At 46.3% G+C, this 24,800-nt stretch overlaps 2 protein-coding genes across 3 annotated transcripts; both read left to right on the top strand.

Moving 5' to 3' along the window:
* Positions 1 to 56: 56 nt before the first annotated feature.
* On the top strand, positions 57 to 4,085 carry LOC121106520. Its single transcript, XM_040651411.1, has 8 exons — positions 57 to 1,041; positions 1,231 to 1,316; positions 1,856 to 1,914; positions 2,211 to 2,310; positions 2,447 to 2,552; positions 2,926 to 3,116; positions 3,234 to 3,359; positions 3,809 to 4,085. Exons 2-8 carry the CDS (start codon positions 1,285 to 1,287, stop codon positions 3,861 to 3,863), a joined length of 669 nt encoding a protein of 222 aa, XP_040507345.1. The 5' UTR covers positions 57 to 1,041; positions 1,231 to 1,284; the 3' UTR covers positions 3,864 to 4,085.
* A 492-nt stretch (positions 4,086 to 4,577) lies between these two features.
* Positions 4,578 to 24,486, top strand: LACTBL1 (lactamase beta like 1). Of its 2 annotated transcripts, XM_040651410.1 has the most exons (8): positions 4,578 to 6,796; positions 7,763 to 7,852; positions 10,823 to 10,967; positions 13,157 to 13,266; positions 14,797 to 14,954; positions 16,252 to 16,499; positions 18,219 to 18,324; positions 20,652 to 24,486. In XM_040651410.1, exons 2-8 carry the CDS (start codon positions 7,808 to 7,810, stop codon positions 21,628 to 21,630), a joined length of 1,791 nt encoding a protein of 596 aa, XP_040507344.1. In that variant the 5' UTR covers positions 4,578 to 6,796; positions 7,763 to 7,807; the 3' UTR covers positions 21,631 to 24,486. The 2 variants fall into 2 exon arrangements, with proteins under 2 accessions (XP_040507344.1, XP_001232283.3); XM_001232282.7 differs by lacking the exons at positions 4,578 to 6,796; positions 7,763 to 7,852 and adding an exon at positions 8,330 to 8,591.
* Positions 24,487 to 24,800: the final 314 nt, after the last annotated feature.

Below are 24,800 nucleotides of genomic sequence, written 5' to 3'. Positions count from 1 at the left end.
TCACGATTAGACCATGGTCTCCCCGGAGCCTTCTCTTCTCCATGCTGAACAAGCCCAGCTCTCTCAGCCCTTCATTGCAGCAGAGGTGCTCCAGCCCTCCGAGCTTCTTTGTGGGCTCCCCCACAGCCCCACAACAGCCCCACATCCCTCCAGCGCTTCACCCCAGGATGCATGTAGAACTGCAGTTAGGGCACCAGGACCTGCAGTCCTTCTCCACAGGGCTGTTCTCCTACTCTGTACACATACTTGGGATTGCCCCAACCCAAGCACAGCACCCTGCACCGGGCCGTGATGAACCTCATTTGGGTCACACACACCCGCTAATCAAGCCCACCCAGGTCTCTCTGGATGGCGTCCCTTCCTTCTGCCATCTCAACTGCACCCCTCAGCTTGCTGCCATCAGCAAAGTGCCGAGTGTTCTCTCAGTCCCACTGCCTATGTGATTGATAAGGATATAAAAGAACATCCATCCCAAGATGGACTCCTGGGGCACACCACTGGTCACCAGCCCTACGTCACAGTACCACAGTGTTTCCACGTCCAGGCAGATGAGCAACACTCAAGATTTTAAATGCTGTTAATCTACCCTACATGTCTGCCAAGCACATTTCCTCTGCCTACACAGCTGAGCAGAGGTCCCACGGTGGATCAGCATGATGCTTTGGCTTTCCTTGCACAGCAGGCAGTGGGCGATGGGGGCAGCCCCCACCATGCCCAGCACAGCCCCCCACGCTGGTAGCGAGAAGCCGGGTGGGGGGGGGGGGGACGTGGGCAGGGTGGGGCCGTGCAGCCCCACTGTGACATGGGCTGAAGTCACAGTGGGGCACCGCACCCCACCCTGATCCCTGCCCTGTCCACAGCGCCCAGCTCACACTTCCCCCAGAGGCGGAGGTGAACCCAGACGCGAGTTGCTGCTCTCGCCAGCGCTCTTCTCTCGGCAGCTGCTCTGCAGCAAAGAGGCGAAGGCAAAGGCAGGCAGTGCGATAGTGCTGGGTCTGTTTGGAGACGTGCAGGAGCTTGGAGGAGTGCAGGAGCTTGGTGGTAAGCAGACTTAGATGCTTCCCTCAGTTGGAGTTTGGCTCTGGGCAGTGCCTCTGGGCAGGACACGGAGGCACAGGAGGATGTGGGGAGGGAGCCTGGGCTGTGGCAGGTGGAGAGGCTGGCTGCCCTTGTGAGCAGCGATGGCTTTCTTGCTGGGCATCTCCTCTCACTTCTGCGTCCTTCTTGCAGATCACAAGCCCGACGCTCTTCATCTAAGCCCACAAAGGGCCAACTGTTGGCAAAATGCCTCAGAAGAGGATCTTTTTGTCCCCAAGGTGAGAGCCTTTGCTTCTGTAGTCCTGAATTGAACATACAAGCCATTTCTCAGCCCCTTTGGTCGAGGCGCCCAGGGGTGCCCAGGCTCTTGTTGCCAGGCCCAGTCTCCTGAGCTGGTGAGCATACACAGAGTCCAAGGAGCGCTTCTCCAAGAAGCCCGTGGCCATCGCAGCTTCTCTGGGGAGCGGGGGTATGCAGGGGCGGCCCCCGGGATGAGGGCTCTCTCTCCATTCCCTCCTCTGTGGGATGTGCAGCAGCTGTGAGGAAGGACCATTCAACATAGAGCTTCTTATGCTCCCTCCCTTTCCTTTGCGTGAGGCAGAAAAGCATGAACAAGCAACTAACCAAAGCTAAGATGTTAACACTTTCCTTCAGTTTTGTTTCCAAATACTACCTGGTTGTGTATTCTGCTTCACAAAACTGAAGACACGAGACAGTAGCTCTGGTCTGGAGCAGCTGTGCGAGCAGCTTAGTCCCAGAGGCTGCGGAGGACTACACTTGTCCCTTCTTGTAACCACTGCCTCTTCTTTATTTGCAGTTTTTTGCCCAAGGATGAGGTGCCGGAATTTCTACTGGCGGATCTCGCTGAACAACAAGGTACTGTGCCACCATGTCAACGTGACAGTGTGTCCCAGGTCACCTCCTTTTCTAAAGGGGACCCATGGAAACAAAGGGTTCAGGAAGTGCTGAGGGATCAGCAGGGCCAGGTGAAACAGAGGGCTGGGAACGAGTGGTAGTTGGACAGCACGGTGACCCCCCTTGGAAGCCTGACCCCAAGGGATGAGGGGCCAGGCCAGGCGGCAGCAGCAGGTGCACGCGCATCTGGCATGGCTTCTTGTGGTCAGCTTCTCAGAGATGCAGCTGTGAACAGCTTCCTTGTTTTGTGCTTCCAGAGGCTCAAGAACGCCAGTTCCTTCGAGGCCACTTTCCACCCCTGCGGACGAGTGACCTCGACCTGCTGGCAGAAGAGGAGACTGCAGAGGTGTCTGTAAGGTGAGGGCTTTGGGAACTGACAGCGTGACGCCCTGAGCTCCCGGTTGTGTGCGAGGAGCCCTTGCCCGGTCCCGGGCACGCTAAGCCGCCTCCAGGCTCCGGCTGCTCTCCAACAAGCGCCCCGTGTTGCTTGCAGTGTGCTGCCGCCTATGGGAAAGAGCTGGGCACAGAGTCGCCTGGAGATCGAGCGGGAGGGAGTGGTCAGGCTCCCTCCCCTGCGCGCACGGCTGGGAAGATCACTGGTACGTGCAGTGGCGTGATGGGTCAGGAAACAGCGCTATGGAGAGGGCCCTCCAGACCATTTCATCCCCTCGTTTATTGTGGCCCTTCATTTCCTTCTGGCGAGGGACTCCCTCTGCTCCTACAGCGCTTACCCTTCATGCTTCTGCCCGTGGTGTGGGGAGGGGGAAGTTGTGCACAGATATCAAAGGGCAGAGGACGGTCTGCGCTGTGGGGTGGGCACAGATGGGACGAGCTGGTGCGCCTCACACAGCCCTGGTCTGCACTGCCCACCCTGAAGCTTGACTTGGGCTCTTCCAGCCTGAGCCCCATTGCTGGGTGGGCACTGCTGGCCTAGGCGATGTGGGCTCTCATCTACCTCTACTTCCCACACAGGCCAGGCAGCAGTTCAGAGCACCCCAAGTCCAGCAGCGCTTCCCCCCACTGAAGAACACCCCCCAGGAGGGGGAGAAAGCGCAGCCAGGAAAAATCTCCAGCAAGGAGACAAGCAAAGAGATTGCTTCCCACCTTCGTCAAGCAGAGAATGGGAGGACAATGGCCCCAGCAGCAGAGATGGCAGTGCCCACGTAAGTGTGCAGCAGCTCCCAGCAAGGCTTGGCAGAGGCGAGTGGCTGAGAGCGGCCAGCTGTGGGGTCAGGGGAGCCTGAAGCTCATCCCACCATGGAGTTTCTCTGCTGTTGCAGTGTCCAGTCACTACGGGCAAGACAGGTCCTGGGAACCTTGGAGTCCTACAAGGTGTGCCGGGAAGGATGGAGGAAGAAGGTGGAGGAAAACAGGCTCCTTCCTGCCAGACCCAAGGAGCGCCTCTGGTAAATATCTGCAGAAGCGGGAGGGTTTTCCTGCAGTGGCCAGTGCCTCCCTTACCCTGCCAGCAGAGCTGGGATGGCCTGCCCTTCCCGGAGAGCCTGGTGCCATGGAGAGCAGCGTGCTGCCGAGGCCGTGCCCTTGAGCCAGAGCTGCCTTCCAGCCCAGGAGATGTGAGAAGGCAGAACAGGGGAAAGAGAGTGGGTGCTGCTGGGATTTGGCTCTGCCTTTCCACTCCATGGGGACCATCCCTCCCCTGGCACAGGATGGACACCCTGGCATCTTGCCTGCAGGGCCCGGCCCTGCCTGGTCTCACATCCCAGCCCACGGCTGATGAGCTGTATGTGTGTAACTGCAGTGCAGCCAGACCCGCAGACTCTGCTGAGGGTGAGCAGGATATCTCTGCTTTCTTCTCTGTGATTCTGAGTGCACATCTTTGCTTCTTCCCTTACAGCTTTGTGAAGAAGATGGAGCTCCAGGTGGCCAGAGGAAAACACAAGAACATGTGAGAGCACACCACAGGCTCACAGTTCAGCCAATTCCTACCGCGCCCACTCACACCATGGCAGTAAACAACAAAGCCCCAGGATTGACAGCAGTGGGGCTGAGAGGAGGCACACTGATACAGGAGCTGCCTCCCTTGTTACCACCATTGTCTCTGCTGTAACAGCAAAGCAGAGCCATTCTTAGTACAAGAAGTGCCAAATAAACATCCTTGGAACTTCTTTGAAGCTGGGGAGTCATCTTTCTTTGTCTTACCGCGTGTTCTCCTGCAGGGCGTTGGAAAGGGCGGTCTGCTAGGTCCTGTGAGGATAGTACTAAACTAGGAGGAACTGCTGACTCCCTGGAGGGAAGCTTGGCCTCGGAGAGAAATCTTTACGGATCAGAGAGCCTGGCAATCTCCAACCACATGAACTTGTAACAAGTGCCGGTGCTGAGTTCTTCCCCTAGGATGGTGCAACCCTGGCTCTGTGTACAGACTGTGGGATGAGAGGCTGGAGAGTGGCACCCCAGGAAGGGATGTGGGGGCTCAGATGACAGCAAGTCCCTTGGGTTCCAGAGCCCAGCGCAGAGGAGGTGGAGGGAAGGCCCCATGGCAGTCTGCAGCTCCTTCCCAGGACAGCAGAGGGGCTGAGCTGAGCCGTCCTTTAGGAAAATCTGCACTAACGTGGGTATTTCATGTGTTGTACCTTCTTCAAGAATACCCATCTATCTGGCATAGAGCCTCCATGGGCTATAGAGGATACCTGCACTGCCACGCATCACTTCCTCCAAGTAGGATTTCTGGCCTCCTCTCTCCATGTGGCATTTTCTGCCTTCAAATGTTTTCACAGAGGTATTACCAGCTTCACAGCCAGGTTCAGCTGTTGGCATGGGCTTTGGGCATTGTGGAACCAGCTCAGGGCAAGCCCAATGGACTACAGAAAACAACTTTGTAGCCCCTCACAACCAAAACCTCCAACCAAAGATTCTTTGCATAGATCTGTACTGCAGTTCAAGAGCTGGAGAGGCCTAAAAAGCCTTTGGACAGCAGTTTGATGTAAGTCATTCCCTAAGATCTGACTGCTCTCCTGGGTGCTTCCAGGTCAAAGCTATTTATGGACTGACCTTCGAAGCCTGGGGCCGTGTCAATTTGTTGTAACAGGTACTCTGAAAGAAAATCTTCTGTGAGCAGTCAAGTATGTGCAGTGTACATTTGAGAGGCCGCAGGAAGGAAAATTGCTCTTTGCCATTCTAGTTGCTGTTCTCGGGGTCAGAAGGATGCTTTAAGAGAGCAGCCCATGGCAGGGACTGCTCTAAGAAGCCACAAAATGGAGGATCCAGGACTATGGCACAGGGTGAGACTGATGAGAAGAGGATGAGGTAAACGGGCAAGAAGGTTCCTGAGGTGTGAAAGGAAATCCATGCTCTAGGAATGAGCAGCTACCGCATACAGTCTTCCACGGCCCACAGGTCCAGTGGTTAGCTGGAATGAGGGCAAATCTGAAAGACAGGATTTTCAGCAAGGACAGAGCAGGAACGAGCTTTTGTTTCTTGCATTCTGCCTCCTTCTAAGGTTTCTTTAAGGGGAGATCCTTGTCTCAGCCAGTGGTAGGCCACCCAGTTGCTTGTAGGGACTAAAAAAGCTTGAAAGACAAACTTATGAAATATTTCTGCATCAGGAAGCACTGCTGCTTTGTCATGGCTAAAGGCACGCAGGTCCATTTCTGTGTTGAGCAGAAGCACAAGGCCAATGGTTCTCAGAGAGGGGCTCAAGAAATACAGGAATAGTGCGTGAATTACTACAAATCACATTGAGATGGAGATTGCAAAATGTTTTTGTTTTTGTTTTTTTTAATGATCTCCGGAGGGAAAAATGAGAGTCATAGATTCATAGATGGCTGGGGTTGGAAGGGACCTCACTGATCATCCCATTCCAACGTGTAACATGTAAAGAGCATGAATTACCTACATGTGTACTTTTCTTTGGCTTTGATGGAAGATCTCTGCACGTACTGTGAAGGACGCTGTGAGGAGGCTGATAGAAGGGAGGGATGGAAACAGGAGGCCCCAGGAACGGCAATCAACAAAACAGTGCTGAGTTCCATCCACTGCAATTAGTGGGGACGGTTGTTTGCAGCCCTGACCAGCAAAGCTTGGGCAAAATTCTGGGCCACAGGCACAGAGCTATATTGGTTCCACCTGCATATTTTGGGCACCATCAAGAGTCTGGGCAGCCATCAGACATACTGAAATAAGTCATAGAATATCGCGAGTTGGAAGGGACCCTTAAGGATCATCATAGAATCATAGAATTGCTCAGTGTGGAAAAGACCATAAAGATCATCGAGTCCAACCACAACAATCCATACTGCCCTAACTCTAACAACCCTCTGCTAAGTCATGTCAATTGGATTTAACTCCATGGAACACAACTCTTTGGCCCAGCCATCCAGCCAGTGTTTCCCCAGATCAATCGAGTCCAACTCCTCTTGAAGCGACAGTATTGAAGAGAATATCCTGATATCCTATCAACATCTGAAGAAAACAATAGGGTGCCAGGACCCACGAGGTTATTTCCAACATGGATTTAGTGCATAAATGGAGCATGACTATTCCTTCCTCTTCAGAGAGCATTTATAATGTACTTTTACATGATAATGGCAGCGCGTTTCTTACGGCATTAAACTACTTCTCCCCACCCCTCCACCTCACTTTTCCAGCCCAGTTTTGCACTCTGCTGTGCAGCGTCAGCCCTGAAATCACCAGTAATGCTCCCTTTTGGTTGCAGCTCTGGACAGATGCTGCATTGCTTGAGGAGGGGTGAAGCACGGCCAATAAATAATCTGTGCTCAGAGAGGCTGATTGTTGGGATTAGTGCTTCAGATGTTCTTAACATCTGCAACTCCAGGACAGTCCCAAATTCATCAGCACTGGAACCTGGATGGCAGCAGCAAGGCTGGTAAGAGCTCTCACTGTGGGTTTGTTTTTTTTTGCTGTAGATGGGAAGGAAAGCAAAAGGGTGTTTTTCTCCCATGCTACTACTTCAGTTCTTCCAAACATCTGTGATAGTGCATCTTGGCTGTGTCTGTGATTCCCAAGATTAAGGAGGGGCGTCAGGTCTTTAGGGACTGCATACATAGATGGAGCAAGGCTGAGATGTTAGAGCACTGTAAGGACCCTATTGAGCAGGCATGTTGGAATGGGTCAGTCCTGAAGGTTTCAGAGCTCTACTTGGAGAAGGCTCGGGGGGTCCTCATTGCTCTCTACAACTCCTGAAGTGAGGTTGTGGCAAGGTGAGGGTTGGCTACTTCTCCCAGGTAACAGATAAAGGTCAAGAGGTGATGGCCTCATGTTGTGCCAGGGGAGGTTCGAGTTGGATATCAGGAGAAATTTCTTCTCAGAGAGAGTGGTGAGGCAGTGGCACAGGCTGCCCAGGGAAGTGGTGATGTGACTGTCCCTGGAGGTGTTTAAGAACTGTGGAGATGTGGCACTGATGGACACAGAAAGCATGGCGGGGGTGCGTTGGAGTAGGACTGTATCATCTTAGCAATCTTTTCCAACCCTAATGATTCTGTGACTCTATGAATTCCTTGCATTCAAGAGGTGGGATGAGGGTGCTTGTGGGTGCTGACAAGTCCCAGAGCTTGAGTCCAGCTCTTGCTTTGAATACACGGTCCTGCCAAACAGGGAACTAGAGGGAGGGAAGGCATTACTGTGGCCTGGACTTTGGGACATTGGTTTCTCTCCCTATACATAACCCATCCATCCCTGCTGCTCTGCCGGTCTGAGCTTTGTTACTCTGTGTTAGCAAAAGAGCTTTCTCTGTCTTGACTTCCCTCCTGGTTCCTACTCCTTTATATGTATATATATATATAATTTCCTGCACTAACATCATTTTTTTTAAATTATTTTTTCCCTTTATCAGAGGGTTTTGTGAGCATTTTGTTTATGGAGACAGACAGCATGAGGGATGAGAAGAGAATTCTCAGCAGCCATGGAGGGGTTACAGCTGCGGGTAAGGCTTCACTTCATGCAGATCAAACCTCTCACTTTCCTTCACAGCCTCCAGCAGCTAACAGGGAGGAAAACACCAGCCACATCCATATATAGCGATCCTGTTAGCTGGGAATGACTCTTGGCTATCAGTGCAGGGGAACTCCAGAAGGCTGTGCAGGATTAAGCACAGAGCATGCTTTAAGCTTCTCCACCTCCCCTTCCTGCAAACAGCCATCACCACCCCCTCCCAAACCTGCCCAAGGATGGCTGGCTGGAGGCACACAGGGGCTGCCCATCTCATGAGTTAATCGCCTCCTGTTCAGATGTCAGAAGGAGATGAAGCTGCTATAAATAGATCGTGAAGCCCTCATGCTTTCAGCTGTGATTCACACACGTGGCAGAGAAGCATTAGGGAGAATTAACATTCAGTCTCTCAGGCACTTTCCTGAGAGCAAATTCCATTCTGTCCCTGTCACTTAATCTCCTTGCCCAGGGGAGATCAGCAGCACTTTCTGGAGGGCCTGCATGTGTAAAATGGACAGGGAAACTTGGAGCAGAACCATCAGGGAGGAAAGACCATTCAGCTGGAGTGACTGAGAAGCACCTTCCTGTGACAAGCAGCTACATTTTAGGAGCATGGCAAGGAACTCTGCTCTGCCCTTACTGGGGCTGAGGTCAGACAGCCTGGATTTGTTATGGCATGCACACACTGAGATGCCTGACAATGTCCTCTGGGACTGAGACAGCTTCTGGTGATGGTATGTGCTGGGATTGGATGAACATGGGGAGAGGGCAGAATGGTGTACCTCGGTGTCTACGTGAAACTCCCACTCCTTCCCCTCCATCATGAGCTCAGTGAGATGTAGCATGCAGAAGCTGTGTGCACTCGTTCCCATGTGTGTTTGCATTCATTCCTATGTGCCTAAGTGCTTGGTAGCCTCCCTCACCCTGCCTTGCTGTGTCTGTGTTACTAGCAATGTAGATTATTCAGTGATGTAAGTGAGATGCAAAAACAGTCCTTGGACATGAGGATTAGAATTCAGCATCTTTGGGTCCTCAGTGGTGTAAGTTGTTTGGGGTTTGTGAGATGTGTCCAATATATGTATCAGAAAATCTCTTTCTTTCACCAAGCTCTTAGGGATGCAGGAATCAGCTTCTCAGTGAATCAAGGAAAGTGGTCAGCAAAACTGTGGCTTGATGGTCAAGACACCTTATTATGATGGAGCTACATTCAAGAAAAATCATGGGCAAAGAGGGCCTTATACCACTCCTTTCTGCGAGGCCAGGTTGAATGGGGCCCTGGGCAGCCTGACTGGAGCAGGGGGCAACCAGCCCATAGCAGGAGGTTGGAATTGGATAGGCTTTAAGGCCCCCACCAACCTAAGCTATTCTATGATTCTATAATCTCATCGTAGCTCCAGGAAATGTCTGTCAATATAAACTGAAGCCTGCCATTGTTGCAGTGATTAAAGAGAATTCCGTGTATGGGCTTTTCCTCAGTGCCTTCCAAGGCACTATAAGAGATTGCTTGTATATAAATAAATGGTGTCTCAACACCATTCCCATCTCTAGGAACATGGGACTTAGTCTAATAGACAGAATAGTCTAATAGACAGAATAGACAGAACATTTGCTGTGTTGGGTTCAGGCTTGAGAATGGGTCTGCAGGAAGCTGTATTGAAGCCATCCTTGAAGTCTTAATGATGTTATGGAAGATTCTGGAGCATGTTGCACCTTCCAAAATCTATGTGACTAAGGCGTGTCAGATTTGCAACCCAGAACTGCAGTGTAGAGTTTCAGCAGGGATGAGATGCTCCAAATGCATCCTTACAGCCATGAAGCCATGTTCAAGTATGGAAGTGTCTATACAGGTTAAGTTGTTGTGACGAGACTTAGTTGACTGCGGAAGTTCTGGCATACCTGGAGGTGCTCAAGGCCAGCTTAGATGGAGCCCTGGGAAATCTGATCTGGTGGGGGGCAACCAGCCCATGGCAAGAGGCTGGAATAAGATGGGCTTTAAAGGTCTCTTCTAGTCCAAGTCATCTTATAAACTATCCTGTAACTCAAAAAAACAAAAAAAAAAAAAAAAAGAAAGAAAGAAAAAAAGAGGAAAAAGGACCCTGTGGAAATCTGTAGGGATTATTTTAGTCTGTCTATACTACAGCTGTGTCCAGACAACCTGAAACAGCTATGCAGTGTAGACCATACTGGATGCTAACTGCAGGCTGTATATTATAGAACATTAATTACCAAACCTTCTGAAGCACTCTGTTTACTTCTTATAGCCAGTGAAAGAGCAGAGCTCATGACTATGGACCTAATCATTTGTCATCTGTTCCTTATTTTTGTATAACATTTATATAGTTTTATTACCAACCTGGATGGCCTCCAGTGTTGAGAGATCTGCATCAACCCAGAACATTAGCTAGTTTTCTGAAGCATGGCCTCTGTAAATGTCAAGCTTGCAGATGGTACATGATATAATGAGACTTGCAGGTGCAAAACAGAAGGGCAGTTCATGGTGAAAAGTTCCATCATTCATTTAGGAAAGCTGGATCTGCTCAGACTGGTGGCTGCCATGAACAGATGCTGGACTCTGGGGTTGAAAATATATCCAGGAATAAGTTGTGGTGGTTGAGAAGGGATGAAATGAGAGCTATAAAATAATTCTTTCAGTCTGCAAGGTGAGATTCATGTCCAGGAAGGGCAAAAGGCAAGCTCTCAGTCTATGAGTGATGTAGTTCCATGAGAACTGATAAGACCAACAAGGTGAGGAGAGTATGCCTTGCACTGAAAGACAAGAAACCATCTCTGGTTCTAATTATTGCAGTATCTATGGACAACTGGGTCAGCAGAGTACTGGATTTAGTCCATGCCCCTACAGCAGCTGTATTGTCTGCATGTGCCTTTTTCACCAATCCAATATCCATGCGAGACTGTTTTTTCCTCTCTTTTACCCCATCTGAGATCATATCTTCTGTGCTTTCAGCAAGCATCCAGCAGTCGAGGCCTCCTCAAGCTCTCTGTTATGGAAGTGAAGTGGATTCATGTGTTGGTCATCTTCTTCTTCCTGCTGTCTGTTGCTATGACAGGGTGCTTCCTTTGGCAGTACAGCCTCCCCAAGGTGGAGCCCGGTGAGTAGACAGCCTTAAGCTTGATCAGTAAGTGTCTTTCTCCCCTTGTGGACATCTTTCCCTATAAAGCTGACTGCACTCAAATTTACCACATTAGCTGGTGCAAGAACACAGAAAATTGGGTTGAGGAGGAAATGTTTAATTCTTCCAGTTTCCAAAGGAGCTCACACACAAAAGAAAATTGAGGTGGGGAGGAACACCTTCAGTTCCTGATGGATTTGCCAATGCTTCTGACTTTCATAGAATCTCAGAATCATTTATGTTGGAAAAATCCTCTAAGATCATCAAGTCCAGCTGCTAACCTAGCACTGCCAAGTCTACCACTAAACCAAGTCCCTTAGCGACACATCCACGCATCTCTTAAATGCCTCCAGGAATGGTGACTCGACTACTTAACTGGGTTCCAATGCTTCACAACCCTTTCAGTGAATAATTTTTTCCTGATATCCAATCTAAACCTACCCAGCAGAACTTAAGTCCATTTCCTTGTGTTCTGTCACTTGTTGCTTGGGAGAAGAGACTCACCACCCCCACCTCACCACAACATTCTTTGAAGTAGTTATAAAGAGCAGTAATGTCTCCCCTGGGCCATCTTTTCTCTAGGCTAACTTTATTCACCACAACTCTTAGGGCCCAGCCATCCAGCCAGTTCTTCACCCAGTGAAGTGTATACCCATCCAAGCCACGAGCAGCCAGTTTCGCCAAGAGAAAGCTGTGGGAAACTGACAAAAGATTTACTTAAAATCTTGGTAGAGAATGTCCATAGCCTTTCACTCATCCACTAAGCAGGTCACTTTCTCATAAAAGGAGATCAAGTTGCTCAAGTGGGATATGCCTTTCATAAACCCATGTTTGTGGGTTTTTACCTGATTACCTGTTTGTCCTGTAAGTGCTGCATGATGGCACTCAAGATGATCTGTTCCATAACATTCCACAGCACCAAAGTCAAACTGACAGGCATGCAGTTCTCCAAGTCCTCATTTTGGCCTGTCTTTAACATAGATTATTTGGTATATCAAGGGAAAAGACGCTTTATTTCACATTCCCTATGGGTTTGCTTCCTTTCCTATTCCTATAATCTTAGATCTTTGAACTAGCATGAGTTCCCAGTTCACGCTGGAATTCCCTTTTATTGATTTATTGTAAACTCAATGGACAGACTCAAGACACCGTATGTGCCAAGATGCAATATACACAGTGTAGCTGGATCAGAGTTTTAAGTAGCCCAAAGGTGGCATGAAATCCACAGTGAGGGTGACAGATGTACTTCATAGACCAATAATGTCTAGAAAGATTTCAGACATCCTTTTTTTTTCAGAGTATCTGAGGCTGCCTGTAGGCTCTTGTACATCCATTCCCAGTCAGCTCAAAGCTTCTGTACTGCTATTCATCTTCTCATTTGTATTTCTAATGCTTCATGCTCAGAGAAGCATGAAGAGCTTACAGAGCGAAGGAGCTATGTTCCTGAGCACCTTGGGATCAACTGGGAAAGCAGTGGCTCCAAGTAGAAGGTATCCTGGAATATGCAGGATACTGCTAATTCAGGGGACAGCTGATAAATTTGTTTGTGCAATTGTCAACAGTTTACGTGTACAACAGTCATAAAACCATGACTGCACTGTATGTATTCCGTCAACCATTGTTAAAGTGTTAGATTTCAGGTGTCACTCACAATTCACTTCTATGTCCATTTTCTGAGGTTACAATATGCATGGGACTGCTTTCCTCTTGAAACCAAACATAGATCTTCTCCTGTACATTGGCAGTGCCCTTTCACCAGGTCTACATCCACTGACAAGTATGCTCCAGTCTTCTGTAGTCCCAGCCTCTTAGTCTCTTATTCCAGGTTGCAGAGTCAGTTGGAGCCTATTAGTGGACAGTATTGGTGATGGGTGGACAGTTGGACTGGATGATCTTAGAGGTCTTTTCTGAACTTAATGATTCTATGATTTGGTTGCAGCTTCTATTTGTCCCATGTGCAGTATCACATTGGAATGAACAATAGCAGAGCACAGTGCTCCCTTCAAGTCCTGTGTTATCTGAGATAGCAACAATTCAAGATTCTCTATGTCTGTGCTGATGTGTCCTTCAGCTTTGGTCGATACAGTGAATAAAGCTAGTGCTGACTGCTGGATGAGGTTAAAGTTTGTCAGCATTGTCACATATATTGTCTGTGAAATGTGTTCCAGACCCATCTGTGATGGAAGTAAGATCAGAGTCTGTGCAGATGTGCCCACGCTACCCTGAGCCAGTACCACTGGACCACCCAATCCCCATTTTGAAGGACGCATTGGAGAAGGTCTGTGAGAAGGGAACTGGGGAGATGTAGTTCATGACTGCTGTTCTGAAGGAGCCAATAGGCATTTTGACCCTGAGCATCTTAGAGCAAGAACACAGGGGACAGAGGAGGTGGAGATCATCTGAATGTACAAATGAGCCACATCCTGACAAGACACCCTGGATTTTATGCACCTCAATCATATAATACAAACTTTCCTTTGTCTCTTTTCCTAGGCTGCAGAGTCCTTGCTCAAGTAATCATAATACAGAAGCTGTCTCACAGCTATGATCACTATTTTTGCTTTTATTTGAATATTATCCTATTCTAGCATACTTGTGGACATGCAGAAAATCAGAACTCTAGACAGTATTCAGGATAGAAGTGGTGAAAACTATTCCTATTTCAAAAATGATAGAAGGCACAGAGAACTTGAACACTATATACGTAGAAAGACAGAGGTATTGGAAGGGGTCTTAGGCACCATTAACTAAAGACTGTATCTTCAGATGTTCTCAGGTTCTGCCTAGGTCTGTGGAGACTTGAACTCACATTAAAGATCTCTCCTTAGCTGAGATCTCTTCTTAATGGAATGTGATATCCTTGGTTCTGTCTCTTAGCATCCACCTCCTGGTAGCCAGTATGTGGGAAATGCCCAGCACTCCCATTGGAACTAGGGTTGTACATTTATTAATGCAAACATCGCCTTGAAAACCAAGGTAGGGAGGGCAATAAGTCCCATTCTCAGTGCTGATGCTCAGTGTCATGTTGGAGGGTAACCCCAGAGTACTGTTCCAAACAGATCTCAGCACTGAAGCCTGTCTGAGCTCCAGACCTTCCCTGGGATGTTCTGGCTTTCCTACCCCCATCTGCAGCTTGAGTGGGTGTGGTACTTTACTTGGCTACCATATCCATGATGGTATATGAGGTCTCGGAGCAAGGTGGTTATTTCCATTGCTGGCTATCTGGCCACCTTACCCACTCATCCAGAGAGGAAATTCTGAGGACATTACTTGGCTTGGCCATTCTTATCTCGAACACTAATCTTGTAAGGCCATTTCGTATGTCTTAATAATTTTATGCAAAAGATAACCCACTTGTAATGATGAAATCATAGAATAATTAAGGTTGGAAAAGACCACTAAGAACACCAAATCCAACCTCAACCCACCCCCACCATGCCCACTAACCACATCCCTCAGTGCCACATCTCCATGTTTCATCAACATGTCCAGGGATGGGGACTTCTCTGGGCAGCCCCTTTCAATACCTCACCATTCTTTCTGAGAATATTTCTTTTCTAATATCCAACATAAGTATAACTTTGAAAAAGTCAAAAAAGCAATACATTCTGCTTGTGGGGGGACCACATTGGCTAATTGGGTCTATAAAAACCTGGAAGAACAGGAAGGGAAGAGAAATCACACCCCTCAGTGTATTCAGTACTGTTCCTCAGAGTGCAGTTTAAACAGGACTGCATCTATATGTTGCATGTCATATGCATTACAAGGCTCCTCATTTGGTAATTCATCATTTCCTATCACTCTTCAGGTAGACTTGATGCTGCGCCAAAAGATTCATAACTCTGGTCTCCCTGCCATGTCTGCCATCGTTATCTACAATGACACTGTGCTCTGGACGGGCAACTTCGGAAAGAAGAATGCTTCAGATCCCTTCTCAGTGGTGCCCAATGAGTACACAATTTACAGGTGAGACATGTACTGAAGGCATGAAGGCTAAAAGGGGAACGGTTACACATAAAGGGAAGAAAGGGAAAGTCACATCTTAGGAAACAGAACCATTGTCACAAACTGTATCTTCTCTTGCACTGGGCCTAGTGTATTCTGAAGAAACTTCTGGGTCACACTGAACCTTTGAGAGACAATGCTAGTCACTAAATTATATGCTTAGCACTCACTGAATTGTTTTCCTTTTTTTCGTCTCTTTTAATTTTTGTTGTTGTTATTTTCTGTTGGTGTGGTTTGGTTTCAGTTGGATCTGACTTTAAGTGGAGTTACTGTGAACATCCTGAAGACCTACAAAAGGTTCTGCTCCTCACGTAGGAAAGTCTCTGTTCTTTGAGGAGGTCTAGGGCATGTAAATCTGAACATTGAGAGCTAGCACATATTTTGTAAACAGTAAGGAAACAGTGCCATATATATGCATAATACATATATACATATATATATATATATATATAAAATAGGATTTTGGAAGACTGTATTCTGAATGTGTAAAGTAGGCCTGCTTACTTACGAAGCCAAGGCCATATGGGCTATTGTGTTTTAGATGAAGACAGAATAAAGCTCTTAGTGTGTGGTAAAAACCATGACAAAAAGAAAACAAGAAGTATTTGCTTTCTTTAAAGACCTATTTTCAGTGATTAATAACTGTGCCGTACATGAAACACATGGTCTGCATGCTATCAAACGTTATCCTTAGAGTAAACAGTTCTGAGAAGTTTCAGCAGCTGTGATTAACTTACCACCCCCTGCCCCTATCACCACACCATACCCGCGTAGGGGACCTTGCACTCTTTGTTCCAGAAGACCTTCTCCAAATTTAACTGTTTGGAAGCCACCTGAATACCCAATCTGAATTTGAAATGCAGAATGCAATTTATTGTGGTGTTTAGTAAGGAATAATTTACAAAATATGTCATCTTATAAATACTAAGTGAAGAAAGTTCTGTAGTCAGCTGCACTACTGGGGTTGCTTTTAATCATTTGAACATCATTTAAGATACATTTATTTGCCAAAACACATTTGAAAGACTCATTACTCAGTGCAGAATACTGAACACTGTGTAGCAGTCCATGAAGGTCAGTTACAGATGTTAACCCAAGCTAATTTCCTGCATGTTAGCCATTCTGTTCTGACTTAACCAGAGGTGGTGTATGCAAAGCTGCAGGTAGTGGGTCAGTTTGGTGACCTCATGTACTGAGCATCTAACTTTTTGATTCGTGGGTTTCTTAATACTTTTTATAAACATTTATTTCTGCACAGAATCGCCAGTGTCTCCAAGATCTTTCCCACCCTTATGCTGTACAAGATGTGGGAGGAAGGGAAAGTCACATCTCTGGATGACCCTTTGGAACGTTACGCCCAGAACTTTGCTATAAAAAACCCTTTGGGAAGGTTCAGGGAATCAGAGCAGAGATATACAGCAGATGGGCTGATTTTTGTGGAAAAAGGTTCGATACCACTTAAGCCATCACCTGTTACCTTGCGCAGAATGGCCAGCCAGCTCTCAGGTGAGACAACACTGCTCACTCCCTGCCTACCATTTGAAAGAGGTCACTGAGAGAACAGATCAGATGCCAGGAGTAAGAAAGTCTGCTCTTGACGCCATTTACCAGCATGGGCTCTGCACCTCTGCATGTCCCAGTGATAAATGGAAAGTCTTCTCTAGGCCACCTGCTCAGAAAGGGGCCAAGCAGCACTGTGGGCTGGGGAATTGTTTTTCCCATGCAAAGTGAATAGATGTGTCTTTCAACACAGTAGCTTGACCTGAAACCACTTTTCGAATTGCATAACTGTTTTTGTACTCCAGCCCAGAGTGCTCTCATTTTTCTGAGAAGTAGAGGTGAGGGTCAAAGTGGCACCAAACCTCTTTGCTTTGAATAGATAGACCTTGATTGCGGACCTAAATATAGCTGTCAGCGTGCTTCCTGATCTGGGATTCCTGAGCTATTAATAGCTTTGTACTTGCTGGCAGAAGACTATTAATCTGCTGCTACTTTCATACTTGTGTAACTCTTATGTTGTGGTAGAAGGAGCTCACAGGACTCAGGAGATCTTTAACCTCTTTGAAATAGAGCTGTTAATACTCAACGTGGGGATTCCAGAATTTACTGCCAAAAAGACTGTACTGAGATTTCCTGCAGCACTCCCATTACACTTTGCATTATTCCAGTTGAGAATAAAATAACCCAAATTAGAATCTTTGATTAAAATAACCTGTAGGCAAATTGCAATAATATAGAGCAGAGCATCACTTGAAGCCAGCCCATAGTAGGATATGTCCTAAAAATACTTAAAGGAAGCGTGCCTGGTTGTAGCATAATTGCTTATGAAGTATAGATGTTGCTTCTCTCCCTGTGTTGATTTTCATCTCCAACTTCCCCAACGTATTTATGTATAGCACACCATCAAGGCACACCAACCAACTTGGACACTGACAGTCTGATGCTGCAGAAGCCCAGTCTCAAAAGCTCAACTGAAAATCAAAGGAACATTGAGGTCACCTGTTATATTTCCTGGCTGTAAAAATAAAACAAGGAGGAGGTTCCACAGTATGAAAGCCACAATGTGTGACACTGAGGGACATGGTTAGTGGGCATGGCTGGACTAGATGATCCTAGTGGTCTTTTCCAACCTTTATGACACTGTGATTCTAGGATACTGTGAAGTGTTTTTCACATCAGTTCTTCCAGTAAAAAGCCCATTATCTTCTGGGATATGCTAAGTGCATCTCTTATCTAGTCATTATGATGCACAAACAACCCTGGAATAGAAGTAGAAAAAAAGCTTTTATTCCAGTTCAAATCCCAAAGTCAGGCCAATTCAGAAAAACAAGTCCTGCTGCCACAAAAGAAAAGGGCCTCATTCAGCTTTTCCATAATTAAGCACATCCTCATGGAGCAGATTTTTATGTCATGTACCCTTCCTGATTTTCTCCTAGAGTCTGAGTGAAAATCAACTGTAAACTGCAAAAATTATTTAATTCTAGATGCAATCCAGGTTCTGGGATTGGTGAGCCATAGACTCTGTGCAAAGGAACTGTGGCATTTTAGAAAGTCCTGGTAAAATATATTTGGAGAATTCATTTTTAGAGAATTTTCATGCAAATTTCAAAACACAGCACTGTACTACCTACAGTGAAGACAATTAACTCCCTCCCAGCCAGACCAGGACATTGGACTACAACTTGTGCCACTGTTGTACGTTGAACGTTTCTCCTTCATGTACAGGTCTCCCCAGGAGGCTGCGATCTACCAGCCTGCTGTGGAAGGGCAGCACACAAGAAGCTCTGGCCCTCCTGAAGGATGATGTCTTGGTGGCTGATCCTGGAACCAGGTCAGATATTTTCACTTAAGAGCTTTTGGGTCGAGTCCATGACCAACGGAAAAGGACTGCTATTCCTAGAGGGTGCTTCAGATCATCCACCTGCAAATAGGGCGGTGAGGCACTGGCACAGGTTGCACAGAGAGATGCTGAGTGCCCCATCCCTGAGACATTCAAGGTCAGGCTGGATGAGGCTCTGAGCACTGATGGAGCTGTGGGTGTCCCTGTTTATCGCAGGGAGTTGGACCAGATGGCTTTGAGGTGTCCCAACTCAAACTATTCTCTGAGTCTATTTTCCTAAATACATCTGTCTTAGGTTGGAAAGAGTTACTTTTGGTTGTGCCAGGGTTTTTTTTGAGAAGCCTAGATGGGGCAAATAAATTACTTACGTCCAATGAACCTTCAGTTGTCAAGGCTGCCTATTTACAACAGTGATCAGACAGATTAACCTAGTCAGTTTTAACCATCATTTATTTTCATAGAATCGTAGAATGTCTTGGATTGGAAGGGATCTCAAAGATGACCTCATTCCAACCCCCTGCCATGGGCAGGGTTGCCAGCCACCCACTACATCAGACACCAGCTCAGGCTGCCCAGGGCCCCATCCAGCCTGGCCTTGAACACCTCCAGGGATGGGGCATCCACTCTGGGCATCCTGTGCCAACAACTCACCACTTTTCCCCCTGACATCTAATCTAAATCTCCCCTCCTTCAGTTTAAAGCCATTCCCCCTTGTCCTGTCAAAAAGTCCTACTGAAATTTATGCTATATCTGTAGAAATTTGCATGTCTCTAAATCAGATGCTTGCTGCAATTTGTGTAGTGTTAAGTCTGTTACTTGAACTGCAATCAAACACTAAAAAATATGAAAAATCATAGAATCGTAGAATGGCGTGGGTTGGAAGGGACCTCAAGGATCATCAGGCTCCAACAAGATCCACGGGACAGTGAGTGAGGGAAAACATCTAGCCTAACTGTGAAAAATTCTTCAAAAATGTTCAATTTCTTTAAAAAATATATTCTCAAATAATTTGCTTAGAGCTGCTGAAGACTCATGATGACATGAAGTATGTAATCTTAGAAAACTGGCTTATGGGTCAGGTTCAAAGGGTTATAGTAAATGAGGTTACATCAGGCTGGTGGTCAGCCACTATAGGGGGTTTCCCTAGGGCTCCATTTTGGGGTCAGTTCTCTTTAATGTCTTTATAAATGATCTGGATGCAAAACTCAAATGCAAACTAAGAAAGTTTGTGGATGACTCTGAACTAGGAGGAACTGCTCACTGCTTCAAGGGAAGAGGGATCTTGTCAAATGAGAGGTCTTGGGCACCACTATAAGACATAGTGTTTGGATTTTGGGTGGCCCCGTGTGGAGCCAGCAATTGGAGTCAGTGATTCTTGTGGGTCCCTTTAATTTCAGCATATTCTGTGATTCTACTATAATATATTTTTCTTGGAAAGGTGAACTTAGTTCTTTCAGACATAAATTTTCAGTCCAACGTGGATTTATTCCTGTGGCAAATCGTATGTCATGAGAAATTTGCTGGAATTGGTTAAAGTGGTACCAAATTTATGACCTCAGTAGGCCTCAGTAAGATGTGTGCCTTCACAGAGTTATTTAAGAAATATCAAATATGTTAAAAACATGATTTTTGAAAAAGTATTTGAAAGAAAATCACCCGTTCATATCGTTATGTCATTAAACTTAATTCAAGTGCAAAGACTCAATGCCCTTTATGGATATTAAAGACATACACTTTGATGTCTTTAATCACTCAACATTACTGGATTCTGCTTTTGAGACTTCTAAGTGCTTTTTAAGTGCTTTTACCATCTTAAGATAGCTTAGGTCCTGAAGTTATTGCACTATGTTAAATCTCCAGAGACTCATCTGGGATTTTGAGACCTTTAAAGTAAGCACCTGTACCTCTTGAATCTGCTCTTGAAAAGAATGAACGCATTCTTTTGGTGAAAAAATGATGAACAATAAGCCAGAATATGCAAATATAAGTTTTCACATAAAGTTTTCTGTCTTTGGCCTTCTTTCTGTACATAGCAGTTAAACAGCTCGGCTGATGTGCACAAAAGAAATTTCTGTCTCTTGAATTAAGAAGAAATCAAGACATTAACACTTTATCGCAGCCTCATCACTGCTCTCCCTTCAGTGTGTCATCTGGTAAAGTTAGCATCTTTCCCCAGAGGAGACAGACCTAAGCCACTGTTTTTTGCAAAATGATATCCACACTGTGTCACTAAAGTAAGGCTGATGCAGGACTACATGACCACCTAGGGCCCCTTCCAACTCAAATGGTTCTATGATTCTGTATTTCTTCCTTTCCAGATGCCACTACAGCAATTTGGCCTTCTCACTGATGGCACACGTGCTAGCTGACCATGCAGCTGATGGACAATACCAGCGATGGATCTCAGAGAACATCCTAGACCGCTTAGGCATGGAGGACACTGGCTTTGACATCACACCACCTATCCGCTCCCAGATGGCAGTGGGTTTCTATAGCAGCCAGCAGCCAGCCCCTCTCTACGACCTCGGCTGGTACAGACCTTCTGGACAGATGTACTCTACAGCTGCTGACCTTGCCAAGCTGGCAATGGTCTTTTTAGGCACCTATCACCGTCGTCTCTTAGAGCCTGACACAGTGAAGACAATGCTGACACCTCTGTTTAAGTGCTCCACTGAATACTTTGCCAACAAGACCGGCACACCGTGGGAGATTAACGAGCAATTGGGATATGATGTCATTAGGAAGGATGGAGACCTTGATGGCTATTCAGCTACTTTCTCACTGATCCCCAAGCTCCGTCTGAGCTTCATTGTACTGATGGCTGGGCCCAGGCCTCAGGGTGGAGATCTTGTGACCCAGACATACGAGTATCTCATTACTGCCATGGAGACTGCGTTCAGAGAGGCGGAGAAAACATTGACTCCTCCCCCAAGTCCAGTCCCTTTTGTTGGCTACTATACCTATTCCAACTTAACTTTCTATGAGATCAAAGTTGGACACGGTGGGGTGCTGGTCATGCAGCAGTTTGGGCCTCATGCTGAAGAGCTGATCCCTGAGAAATACCGGACAATCAAGCTCCACCATCTGGAAGATCGTGTCTTCCAAGTTGTTTTTGACAAGGAGTTCCCATGTGTTCTGCATTTGGGCTCTGCCTCCATCTCACTGGAGACCCAGAACGGGCAGCTCTTTAATTTTTATCCATTTGATCGCAAGGGTTTGTCTCCTGGCTTTGATGCACCGGGGCTGAACACATACAATGTGGTGCGTGTACTTCGTAAACCTGTATTCTATAGCTAAATGTCCCCTCTCCTTTTCTGACTGTTCCTGGGGGGTGGCTCCAAATCTGCATCTTTCCAGACTCCTTCTATGTGGCTTTTTGGACGCCATTAATTGGGAAATATTGCAAATGACTGTTATTCCCAACAAATATATCATGTCTCACTTCTGAAATTACTGCAGTGGCTCGCCATCCCTGTCACTGCATGGCAGATTGGCTAGCAATGGGGATGCCTCCAGAAACAACAGGTAGAAATGAGGTAAATGAGTGGTGTTTGGATGCCATAAAAAAACAAACAGGTTTTAAGTCTTTACAATTAAAATGCCTGTATATTGACCATTGTGGTGATTGACTGGTACCATCAAAGGGCTGGGAAATCCCTGCGTCTCTTTCAGGGCTGTTGATGAGCCCACCTCCCGTGACCAAGATTTTTTCACTGGGTTTGCTCAGAAATGGCACCAACGTGATACCAGGCTCTGCTTGTGATACCTGGGAAGTGGGATTCCATTTCTTTTCCATCAAGTAAACTGTGAAGAGCCAGAAGCAGTATGGTTTTATCTTGGCTCCATGGATTTCTGCAAAAGCTGTGGTCACACTATGGATTTTGTAGCACTTAATTGTAAAAGATGACGCATACTCCTGTGAGCAGGGTCATATGAACACATACTGGTACGTTCCAAGTGGAATCAAGTTTGTTACTATCTCAGTGCACAGTGTGAGTGTGATATTTGAGTGTGATATTTAAGTGTGTGAGTGTGATATTTAAGTACAGGAACATGTGGAAATGTGTATGAGTATTTGGGGCACAATATCTGTGTAGATAAATACCTGTTGTGTTTATGCACTTGAGTGGGGATGGGAACTGATAATGCATTCCCCTGGGGAGTAGGATAGATGCACATTTAGGATAGATGCACCTCTAAGAATAAATCAACAAATTCATTCTCTCCTCCTTTCTTGTGACCACTCCATGCCAAGGCAGTCAGGATGGATGGTGTATATTAATAGTCAATTATCATATCAGTAGTAGCCAATATCATATCACTGTGATGGCGATGGAGTCGGACACCATGCAAGCAAGACAGGGCAGCTACCACTGATTGAGAAGTCTTGGGTCCTGCAATACACCTTCAAGTTTAGGAGAGTGTTGTAATTGGAGCCTGAAAAAAAATACAAGCAGAGAGCCAGAGCAAGACAACCTTAATTTAAGTAGCCTAACTGCAAAGTGTGATTATGGCTGTCCAGCATGGAAATCCTGCAGGAAGTGCAAAAGTTAAACATACTAGCACAATCAAAGACTTTTCAAGGTGCATGTTCTTCCATACCATCACTGGTATGAGGCTGGGTCCTCTTGCAGAGTGACCTTCTCCTGTTTGTTTGCTCAAACAGTCTTGAAAGTGGATGTCTCTTAGAGAGGACTGGAAAGTAACTCTCCCTGCATCTTTGTCTCTCTTGTTGTCTCTCCCTGATTTTATTCTGCGTGTAGTTCCTCGGCTCTAATTTCAAGTAGAGATACCATCACTAAAGGCCTAGAAACCTAATTGGCAAATGTGGTTCCCTGCCTTTTTCCAGACAATTTCAGTTCCTTGGCAAACATACGGAATAACGTAAGCCTTGCCTTACAATCAGTCATGGTTGCTGCTGTACGTGTTTCCTCATATGTTTAACACCCTCATATGTTTAAGTATTTAATCTGGGCTATAGAAACAATGCACTCAATGCAAATTCTCGCTGTAGGCCAGTTATGTGTGATTATACCCAGAGATAAGGATGCAGACATGATGCACTGCTTTTGTATTTCCTGTAGAGATGCCTAAACTATGTCTCGGCACGCCTGATGTAACACAGACTGTTCTTCTTGCTTTGGAACTTATACATCAACTACCATTAAATGCCTCTGAGTGATTATATCACGCTCCCACAAACCCGCCAAGGCAAGTGCCATGTGCTTACAGTGGTGGAAGCAACCACTGTATTGCTGGAAACATATCCCACGTCCCACAGCACTTCCCAAAGCACTGTCCTGGGCCTTGGCAAGCAAGTCTTATGGTGACACGGCACCCCAGAAGGAACGGAGTCCGGCAATGAGACTCGCTTCTGAAACAGCCTCATAGATGTAATTGTATTGTGCATCACTTGTTTTGTATATTCTTTTATCATTATTATAATGATTTTCCCTTCGTTTTCTGTCCTATTAAACAACCTTTGTCTAAACCCATGGGTTTTATCTTTTTTTTTTTCCAGTTCTCTCCCCTGTCCCACTGTGGGGGATTGAGGGGGCGTCTGTGTGATACTTGGCTGCCTGCTGGCTTAAACCACAACAGCTCACAACCTGCCTATCTAACAAAGAGCTGAAGTCAAATGCCCTTGGAAGCTCTTCACAACTGTTTCCCCACTCTTGAATGTTATTTTCAAGGTGGGGTCTAAGAATTACACAATTTAGATCAGTTCAATTCTCAGAATTGAAGGAAACACTGAGAAACATCCACCATGTACGTGCCCCACCTGGAGGTGCTTAAGGCCAGGCTGGATGGGGTCCTGGGCAGCCTGAGCTGGTGGGGAGCAACCAGCCCATGGTAGAGGTTGGAGCCATCCTCCATGCTAAGTCATTCTGTGATTCTATGATAAGATACTATGTCCATGTCTTTATACTGGGATTCAAGGTCATCAGTGCAGACTGGAACAAAAAGCTGCAGCTTCTTCCCTGATAGACAGGTTTATGCTTTTTTCAGTACCTTTTTCCACACCCTTTTCTCTTTATGATTCACGTCACGTTCTTGAAATGCCATTCAGGCATTTGCAGGAGGGGAACTGCAGTAGTAATTTTTATTAGATGAATTTTATACCAAGTTCAGCAATAAACTGTTTTGACTGTATCTAAGGCTCCTTTGCTGGTTCATGACTATTTGTTTTTCTATCCATTTGGATATAGGATAAATGTTGATGAAAAAAAGACATTAATTTACTAATTAAAATTAAAAGAGCAATAAAAATACAAGATTCCTCCATAATATAACAGATTTATGACTAATCCTGGATGCTGACAAAGTGATTTCTATAGTTTGGATTTATGGCAATGTGGCTGACAGCAAATACAGCAATTTTGTGCATGAATCATCCCATCTTAGGACATCTTGCTTGTGGAACACCCTTCCTACTCCCAGATCCCTATAGTATTTCATGCTCAGGT

The sequence above is a fragment of the Gallus gallus genome, chromosome 21, assembly GCF_016699485.2.
Source record: "Gallus gallus isolate bGalGal1 chromosome 21, bGalGal1.mat.broiler.GRCg7b, whole genome shotgun sequence".
Classification (NCBI taxonomy): domain Eukaryota; kingdom Metazoa; phylum Chordata; class Aves; order Galliformes; family Phasianidae; genus Gallus; species Gallus gallus.
The sequence above is the reverse complement of the archived record's forward strand: the minus strand, read 5'-3'. Positions and strand labels throughout refer to the sequence as shown.